This window comes from Herpailurus yagouaroundi, unplaced genomic scaffold (genome assembly GCF_014898765.1).
Source record: "Herpailurus yagouaroundi ecotype Mexico unplaced genomic scaffold, PumYag 185, whole genome shotgun sequence".
NCBI classification, from domain to species: Eukaryota; Metazoa; Chordata; class Mammalia; order Carnivora; family Felidae; genus Herpailurus; species Herpailurus yagouaroundi.
In genome coordinates this window covers 11,733,931-11,743,678 of record NW_024412416.1, presented here as the reverse complement: position 1 = coordinate 11,743,678, position 9,748 = coordinate 11,733,931, and the positions used below count along the sequence as shown (strand labels likewise).

At 50.5% G+C, this 9,748-nt stretch overlaps 1 protein-coding gene across 1 annotated transcript in view; it reads left to right on the top strand.

Moving 5' to 3' along the window:
• Window position 1: 1 nt before the first annotated feature.
• Window positions 2-9,748, top strand: part of FAM174B (family with sequence similarity 174 member B) — a gene marked incomplete at its 5' end in the record, with an annotated part of 35,475 nt that continues 25,728 nt past the window's right edge. The window contains one exon of the mRNA XM_040493406.1: window positions 2-177. Within this exon, the coding sequence (XP_040349340.1) occupies window positions 2-177 (176 nt within the window). The remainder of the gene's footprint in view (window positions 178-9,748) is intronic.

Sequence of the window (9,748 nt, the reverse complement as noted above, 5' to 3'; positions counted from 1 at the left end):
CGCGGCGGCGGCGGCGGCGGGCGGCGGCGGCGGCGGCAGCTCCAACAGCAGCGGCGACGCCCTGGTGACCCGCATCTCCAGCCTGCTCCGCGACCTGCCCACCCTGAAGGCGGCCGTGATAGTGGCGTGCGCCTTCACCGCGCTGCTCATCGCCTGCCTGCTGCTGCGCGTCTTCAGGTGGGTCCGCACGCTCGCTGTCGTTCCCCCGCGGGCCAACCTGCCCCGCCAACCTGCTGTCACCGCGCGCCCGCCACCCCCGCGCGCACGGCTGCTCCGGGCGCGCGGCTCCGCTCGGGGCCTCGGTGCGCTCCAGGCAGCCCAGCCGAGCGTCTCCGGCCCTACCCGGCGGGCGTGCGCTCTGCCGACCGCCCCGCACCCCCCAAACGTTTTATAAATTTTCTCCCCCCTTTAACGATAGCTGTCGTGAATACTGGATTCCTTTGAACTCTCTGCTAGCACTTAAGCTAACAGTAGCGCTCCAATTCTGGTAATTAATTCAGTATTTATTTTTACACGGAATTTATTTTTACACCCATTTCACAGATGGGGGAAACATCCTCCAGAAAAGCGGGGTGGTTTATCCAAGTAAACTCAGTGGTGGAGGTAGAATTTGAGCCCAAGTCCGTCTGCCGTCAACTTTACCCATCTTGCTGGTCTTTCCTTTTTTTGCTTCGGAGGTTCCCCAGTGCTCCACCTGCCCTTTTCCTTTTCCTTCCTTGTGCTACCAAAAAGAAAAACAACAACAACAACAAAAGCATCGAGGATGGAATGCGCCCAGGGCGTGTGTTGGAGGTGACTTTGCACCAGGAATTGGAGCTGGGCACCAGGGTGGGTGCTTGGCGGCCCTTGGTGGTCTGAGGGACTTTCTCTTGGGGGATACACATGGCTCTCCTGTGCTCCTGCCTGACGGGGCTGCCCCAGTGAAGACTTACTGGGGCATGAGGGTCTGGGGGAGGCTTTTGTAGGTTGCTCAAGTTCAGGGGGAAAGTGTATGGGAAATAAGGAAGGAGGACCCTGGGTCCTTGGAGCAGAGATGGAGAAGACCACAGGGAATGCAAGGGGGACATTTTCTCTGAATGCCTGGGAAATCCTGTTTTTGCAGGAAATGATGCAAATGTGTCCTGTTGCTCAGGCGGGCCACCTGGAAATCTGGGTGTGTGTGTGTGTGAGTGAGTTATTCCGTGCCCACCCCACCCCCCTTCTAAGTGTACACAGTGTGCTTTGCTGTTTGATCAGCTGTTGGAGGGTTGGGGCCAGGGGCTGACTCTCCTCCCGGGAGCATTTTCATCACAGGAGTGGAAACCAGACCTGGAAAGGCAGGGTCGGGCTGTCTGTTGAGGTTTGCTGTTGGTGCTGTGCAACTCTGCGTCCAAGTGTTTCCTTGCGGGTCTGTAGGATTAAATGCCAGTGGTCCTGAGAAAATGGAGAAAGGGGAATAGTGTTCCCACATCCACCCCCACTCTGTCCCCTGCCCTGGTCCCTGCCATGTTGTTCCTCACTGTGCTGGTCCCCTTGATGTACTTTGGTCATTGAATTGCCCCTCTTCACCCCATCCTTTCCACTGCCTTCGCTCCTCTGCTCGCAAACTTCGGTGGCTCCCTGTACTGCTACCTGGGTGTGGCCTTCAGGGCTCTTACAGACTGGCCCCAGCCCACCCGGTGGCCATCAGCCAGCCCTTCTGAGCTTCTCTCCGTCCCTTGCTTATTTTGTTATGCTCCATGGTTGGCCTGTGCCTTCCCACTGCTGGGCCAGCTCCTGCGGCACACCTTCCAGGTCTGCATCAAGCTCCCATGCTCCTTCCTCTGAGTAGTTTTCTGGACATTCGAGTGAGGTCCACTTCCTTTTCTGGCTTCCCCCAGCGCTAGCCTTGCACATCCTCCATACAAGCCTTCTTGCGCAGGGCTGGGTGGCTGGGTTTGCTGTCAAGCTCCCATTCTGAGCAGACAGACCTGGGAGACAGGGATGTCCAGTCCCCCCTCGTATCTCAGTGCCGGATGCTGGCCTGGCATCCAGTGGAGGCACCAGAGTCCTTCACTGACTCCCTGATCGTTCAGCTGGAGTGAGCTGTTGATGCCTAGACTGGCTCTGAGCACAGAGGTTTGCAACATTTTGCTCAAAATAGGCCTCTGAGCCTACAAGGCAGTGTGCTTTTTAAGAAGGCATTTGAACTATTTTGCTAGTCTGCTCCTTATTACCAAGGGGTGGGGGAGAAAGGCAGTCAGCATGTGGCCAGATGTGAGCTGCCTGTTGCTCAGGCCTCGTCTGCTTGTTTGCTTCGTGTAGGAAGAAGGTTCTGATTTTATAGAAGCTAGTCATATATGACTTGCCTCTTCGTCCATGGAAGGTGTCTTTCTTGGGGTGAGTTTGCAGGTGGACCACTGCCATCCCGGTTTCTGATGCCGACAGGAGCTTAAAGCATTTTACAGCTGGGAAGGGCCTTAGTGGTACACAGTCCCCATGTGGTCCTTTGCAGACGAGAAAGTCACATTCCAGGGAGTAGAGTGAGTTGCCCACTAGATTCTAGAATGTGCTATAAATCTGTGGCTGAGGCAGCGCCAGCGCCCCATCTTGCTCGTGGTCTATACCGTGAGCTTTCCTCCTCTCTACAGCCCTTGGCAGGCTTGGTTCGTCGGGCCTCCCCAACCACCTGTTGTCCCGGCTGGGTGTCATGCTTTATGTGCTCCCTCTCTCAGATCCTTAGCGTGTAGTCACTGAGTCCTGGCCGTTCCACCCTTCGAGTGACCCTGAGGCTATCTCGCCTGTGCCCACATCCCTTCTTCCCCCATGGAGCTTCTCCACCTGCCAGTACTACTACTTCTCCTTCTCCTTCTCCTTCTCCTCCTCCTCCTCCTCCTCCTCCTCCTCCTCCTCCTCCTCCTCCTCTTCCTTCTTCCTCTTCCTCTTCTTCTTCTTTTTTTAATGTTTATTTTTGAGAGAGAGAGAACGAGAGAGAGAGACAGAGCAAGCGGGGTAAGGGCAGAGAGAGGGAGACAAAGGATCCAAAGCAGGTTCTGTGCTGACAGCAGACAGCCCGATGTGGGGATTGAACTCACCAACTGTGAGATTATGACCTGAGCTTCATGACCTGAAGTCTAACGCTTAACCGACTAAGCCACCCAGGCGCCCCTTCCTGCCAGCACTTCTGCTGGACTTGCCTCCCTACCTTGTCTCTAAGTCACAGCAGTAGCCTTCACACTGGTGCCCCTGCTGCCAGCCTTGTCCCCGCCCTGTCCATCCTCCCTCTCTGGTCTTGTCCTTCCTCTGCCCACCTGTTCCCCCCCTCCCCCCCAAAACAAGCTCCTTAGGCTGCAGACTATGTTGGCTCTTCATGAACAGGGCCCTGCCTCTCTCTCGAGTCCCTGTGTCAGCTCTGCCCACTGCTCCAGCCCCGCGGGGCTCCCAGAGGTTCTCCAGAGGTGCCACATGGCCTGGGACCTGCATGCCTTGCTCCACTCTGACCCTCTGCCTGGAGTCCCTTCTGCCACCGAGGCTACACGGCCAGCTCATGGCTCTTTGCCCTCCTCTGTTGCCTCCTCTGAGAAACCTCCTCCAACAGGGCCCTCCAGGGCTCCCTGAGCACCTCTGGAGTTTGGAAATTCCTACATGGAGTTGAGACAGTCACTGAACGTGACCCTCTGCTTTCCAGCCTGGGGACTCCCAAGAGCAAGGCTGGCCCTTGATCGTCTGTGCCTCTCTGGCACCAGGTAGCCTCCAAGCACAAGCTGGCATCTAATGAAGATGTTGTTAGCAAATGAATGTTGAACTCCTCTAAGTATTTTATATTACTGCTGTTTCTCAAAATGTCCTCTGCGCCCAGATGCCTGGCTCATGCCAGAAGCCTGCGAGGTAGGAATATATTTGGATGGAGACTCTCCATTTCCTTAACAACGCAGACAAGGGAGGAAGAGTATAGTCAGGGTATTGCTTACCAAGCAGCAGAGCTAGCCCCTTTGTGTGTTTTCCCTGAAGGAGCCACCTGGCCAGACAGCAGGAAAAATGTGGAGCCAAGGAAACTGTTAAAATGGAAAGCACAGAGGGGCACCTGGGTGGCTCAGTCTATTAAGCATCTGACTTTGGCTCAGGTCACGATCTCGTGGTTCGTGAGTTCGAGCCCTGCCTCGGGCTCTGTGCTGACAGCTCAGAGCCCGGAGCCTGCTTCGGGTTCTGTGTCTCCCTCTCTCTCTCTGCCCCTCCCCTGCTTACTTATGCTGTCTCTCAAAAATGAGTAAACATTAAAAAAATTTAAAAAAAGAAAAGGAAAGCTCAGAATGTATATTGTAGTGAAATATATAGATACCTTTAATGAAGCCATTCCATTCCCAGGGTACACACATTTTTCACTGTGATCCGTCTTTCTTCCAATTTTATTAATTAGAAGAAGCAGCGAAGGTCCATGGGCAGGAAGGTTCAGAGCAGTTCTGTTTGGTAGTAAAAGGATTTAAATAACCTCAGTATTTAACAACTGGGTCTTGGTTAAATAATTTATGGAACATGTGGAATACAGTACAGCTGTTAAAAATGATGGCATATTAAAAATTAAAAAAAATAAAAAAAAAGGAAACAGGTGAAAAAAAATGATGGCATTGATCTAATAGCTATTATTGAGTGGGACGGGTTACAAAATAGTATGGATAGTACGATGGCATTTAAATCATAAATTATATACATACAATGAGTGTGCAAAGAAATCTGTGTGTGTGCACATTTATGGATGTGGGTGATTATTATTTTTCAGGTTATGTTTTTACATAACCTGAAAAATAAAAATTTTTACATGCTCTGAGTTTCCTTACAACAGACATATGTTCTTTTCAGCTGTCCCTTGTCTGTGCACTCAGCTCGTTGCTGTGGCTTGGGACATGTCTTCTCGAGGACCTGTGTGGGGGCATCTGGGGTGTGCACGTGGGGTTTCTGGGCCCCAGGGTGACTCATAGATGATTCTCTGGAGTATGTACCAGTTTGCCCTTCCGCCTGTAGTGCCTGAGGGTTCTGCCATCCTATCGAGTATTAGTACCATTTGGCTTTCTCACTGTTCCAATTAGGTGGGTGTAATTGGAATCTCATTGGTTTGTTTTGCATTTTTCCATTTTCTACTGAGGTTGAACAGCTCCCTCTTCCCGGACTTATGAATCGAGCCGATCCTGCCATCTGCAGAATCATTGACACCTTGTTCATGTGTTTGAATCATTAAGCAACACTGTTTTCAGATGAGACAAAATTGGAAGGAGAGAAAGGCAGTGTGGATGCAGGGTACGTTCACTCTGTGTGTGTGTGTGTGTGTGTGTGTGTGTGTGTGTGTGTGTGTCCACACGTGCAGTTCTGCCCAGCTGGTAGTGGGGCGGGCTGCCTCCCCAGGTATCTTACTTGATCTGTTTCTGAGAGCTAGAAGAGAAGCAACAAGGAGGCTGTCTAGGAAGTAGAAAACAGCAATTCCTCTAACTTGTGGTTGTTTGGAAAGATCTGGTGGGTTGCATGGAGTCAGGGATAACACAACTTAAGCCAGTATTGTGCCCCACATGCTCTCTCAGGTCTGGCGTTTACCCTTTGCAATCTGGGAGGAATCTGGCTCTCCTCTCCGGTGTCTTATGACCAGGGTGGAGACGAGGCAGAGAAACTACCACCTCAGCCACGACTTTCCTGTCCTCATGGGGATCCTTTCCCCATCTTGGCGAGTCTCCGAGCTCCACTGCCCAGGCCACATTTCTCCCAGATCTCTGCTGGCTGCATTCCCAGCCATTTCTTATTTCAAAAGCTTTGCAAAATCCTCTTATGTTGGAAGGAGGGTTTTGGTGCTTCCTGGAGGACGGGGGAGGAAGATGAATCCTCGGTGGTCTGACACCGCCCGGCTGTCACATTTGCCACAGTGGCAGAGGTGCGTGCCGCCACGTCCTGAAGACGTTGGGACCCCAGAAGCTCTGTGAATTTACTAACTCAGGTAGGGGTGCCTGGGTGGCTTAGTCGGTTGAGGGTCCAACTTCAGCTCACGTCATGATCTCACAGTTCGTGGGTTCAAGCCTCACATCGAGCTCTGTGCTGGCAGCTGGGAGCCTGGAGCCTGCTTCGGATTCTGTGTCCCAACCCCCCCCCCCCCCCCCGCCGCAATCACACACTTTCTCTCTCAAAAATAAACAAACATTAAAAAATTAAAAAAAAATCTAACCCAGGTCTTTGAAAAGGAATGAAGACTTTTCTGCTTACCCCAGATTCCCCAAATTTCCCATCGTCTGTGTATTTACATTTATAATAAGAACAAATGTTATTTAAGAGAAAACATAGCAGCTTCATACTTTTGGGATTTGGGGAAACTTAACCGTTCGGACATGTTTTTAGTTATTGCTCGTTAGCGTAGGAATATTCTTTTAATAAACTGGGGCTGTAGGCAGAGCATGGTTAGAAAGTTAAGCCCCTTTTTATGACTTTGAGAGAGATCATGCAGTTTGTTTTGCATCAGGTAATTTTTGATTGTTTGACCAAAGTTTTTGAATTGGGGGGAAAAGCTATAGAAGTGAAACATACTTATCCTAATTTAATCTTACTTTTTTACTGGATTTTCTGTTTCCTTTTCAGTTTCATTGTGATAAAATCGACATACAGCCCTGTAAGCTGAGGGTATACAGCCGAATGGTTTAGATTACGTATATTGTGAAATGATTAGCACAATAAGTTTACTTACTATCTATCACCTCACACAGATACCAAACAAAAAAAGAAAAAAAAGAAAAAAAAGGTTTTTGTTTTCTTCTTTATGATGAGAACTTTTGGGATCTACTCGCTTAGCCATTCTCAGAAGCACTGTACCACAGTGTGAGCCGCAGTCATCATCAGGTTAACATTATACCTTCCAGAACTTGTCTTCTAACTGGAAGTTTGCATCCTTGGGCCATTTTCATCCAATCCCCCGCTCCCCCCTTCTCCCGTTTAATTTTATATACCACAGTGAAGAAAGAGTGCTAAATAATACAGCAAAAATTCAGATTAAATTTTTTAAATGTTTATTTATTTTTGAGAGAGAGAGAGACACACACACACACACACATACACACACACACACACACACAGATAGTGTGAGCGGGGGAGGAGCAGAGAGAGAGGGAGACACAGAATCTGAAGCAGGCTCCAGGCTCTGAGCTGTCAGCACAGAGCCTGATGCGGGGCTTGAACCCATGAACCGTGAGATCATGAGCTGAGCTGAAGTCTGGCACTTAACCATCTGAGCCACCCAGGTGTCCCTGGAGATATTTTTGATTGTCATGACTTGGAGAGAGGGATGCTAGTGTCCTGTGGTCTTTCGAGTCCAAGGATGTCCCAGAATCCTCCTATAGCACAGGACAGCCCCTTAACAAAGGATAGCCTGAGATGTCAGTAGTGCTGAGGTTCCCTGACAGTCTAGGCTGGGAGGCTGTTGGTCGCCTTACGTTAGTGGTTTACTGGGCCTTTCTGGGCATTCATTGGAGTGCATGCCTCCAAGGCCTGTGGGGATATTTAGAATGACATCAAGTCAACCAAGTCCCTGGCTCCCCTTTCAATAGCGAAGTATCCTCTTGTATTTAAAAATCCGATTCTGGGGGCGCCTGGGTGGCGCAGTCGGTTAAGCGTCCGACTTCAGCCAGGTCACGATCTCGCGGTCCGTGAGTTCGAGCCCCGCGTCGGGCTCTGGGCTGATGGCTCAGAGCCTGGAGCCTGTTTCCGATTCTGTGTCTCCCTCTCTCTCTGCCCCTCCCCCGTTCATGCTCTGTCTCTCTCTCTGTCCCAAAAATAAATAAACGTTGAAAAAAAAATTAAAAAAAAAATCCGATTCTGAAAACGGATGTAATTTATATCCAACCTTTTGGTCCTGCTTCTGCCTGTAAATGAGGACACAGCCATATGGCCAAAGTAATCAGGCAGGTGCATCTGCCTCTGAGAGTCTCTTTCAGATGTAATTGGTGACTCTAACGTGCGTGAGCCTCCCTGGACACACAAGACCCTGAGTGGAGGAAGTGTCTCATGGCTGCTTATCCAATGTGTCTGTGAGGACTGGGCACCTGCCAATGATTTCTTCTCTCAAATCTGAAAGGGAGAAAAATCCCTCTTTAATTTAACCCTGAGCCCTTTGCCTTATATAACTTTACCTATAAACTTTCATGTGCACGTATACATTGGTTGGGGGGGTGGGCTTTGCAAACTCAGGTCCCTCCTGACACATGAGGCAGCGGTGGGGTGGGTGGGGTCTCCAGTGTTAGTGTCTGTGTAGCACCCTCCTAGCTTTAAGCAGAGAACGCTTGAGGGGTTGAGCTGGTATTTTAGTTTTATGGCTGATGCTTTGGTGCTAACTATTTGCAGAGGTAATTTCTGCAACCATGCATTTGGAATCATGTTGTCATGGTTTCACTTAAAAAAAATCCGTACTTAATCTAAGGGTGATCTGCCAGGAACCCAGACTTTTTTTTCCTCAGGGTGCAGGGGACATGAAATCCACGTTTATTGGCAGGTGTGGTGCAGGGGAGAGGCTGTGGCAACAGAGAGCTCCCTTGACCTCCCTCCCTTCATACGGATGAGAAAACTGAGGGCCACAAGAGGGGAGGGTTTACTGAGGTCATCCAGTGAGTCTGTAGGAAAAACAAAACTTAAGTGCAAGGAGTTCTGATGCTCAGCTTGGTCCTTTCTGGGCCTCCAATCTGTGGTGGGCTGGGTTTTGGTCTGGTCCCGCTGTGTCTCCCCAGCATATTCGGCCAAGGACCCAGGAGAAACCATGGTTGAATGGATGGAGCATTCTTCTTCCCAGTGTATTTACCGAGGCCCACTGTCAGCATCAGTGGGACTGTGCTGTCCAAGGAGCTTCTAGTGCAATCCAGGAGATAGGCTGATGCCCCTGGATGATTCTACTGGGTAGAGAAGAAAGAATCCAGTTCAACTGAGGAATGATATAACAAAAGCCACACTCACAAGCAAAAGCATACACTGCAGAAGGTTGGCCCCAGGGGCTTTGGCCCCAGACCGAATGGTCTGGGAAGGCAAGTGGGGAGGAAGAGGATTTTGTCGTGGGGGGGGGGGTGTGAGAAAACAATCCCTTGGAAATCATGATGATGACAATAATAGTAGCAACTAATATCCATGAAGCCCTCACTGTGTGCCAGGCTCTGTGCTAAACATTTTCTGTGTTTCCTCATTCCTCCGATTGGTGTGAGGCCAGAGCGCCCAGTTTGCAGATGAGTAAATCAAGGCACAGAGTGATGTAGTCTTGCTCACGGCCACGCCGCTGGTGAAGGGCTGGAATCTGACTTCCGAGCCAGGGTTCTCTGCCCTTCCCTTCTCGCAGCCAGATTTTGGAAGATGCCAATTCTAGCTGGAGGATTTGGGGAATTGTAGTGGATGGGAGAATCGTATGGAATGAAATAAAGTGCTGCTTTAATGCTGACCCAGGCTAGGTGCTTAGTAAGTATTTGCTGAGTGACTGAGTGAATAGTGATGTGGCTACAGTGGGGACTCAGGATGGTTGTGGAGACCTATGGAAGGGGCTGGAAGGACCAGTAGGGAGGGTTGGAGGTCTGAGCCTATGAAGAGGAAGAGGGGGAGGAGAGTGTCAGGAGGCCCTGAAGGACCTGGAGAAAGGGGTCATGGTGGGGTCAGGCAGGGGAGAAGGGGAGAAAGAAGATGATGCAGGGACACCTGGGTGGCTCAGTCGGTTAAGCATTTGACTCTTGATTTCCGGCTCAGGTCATGGTCTCATGGTTTGTGGGTTTGAACCCTGTGTCGGGCTCTGCACTGT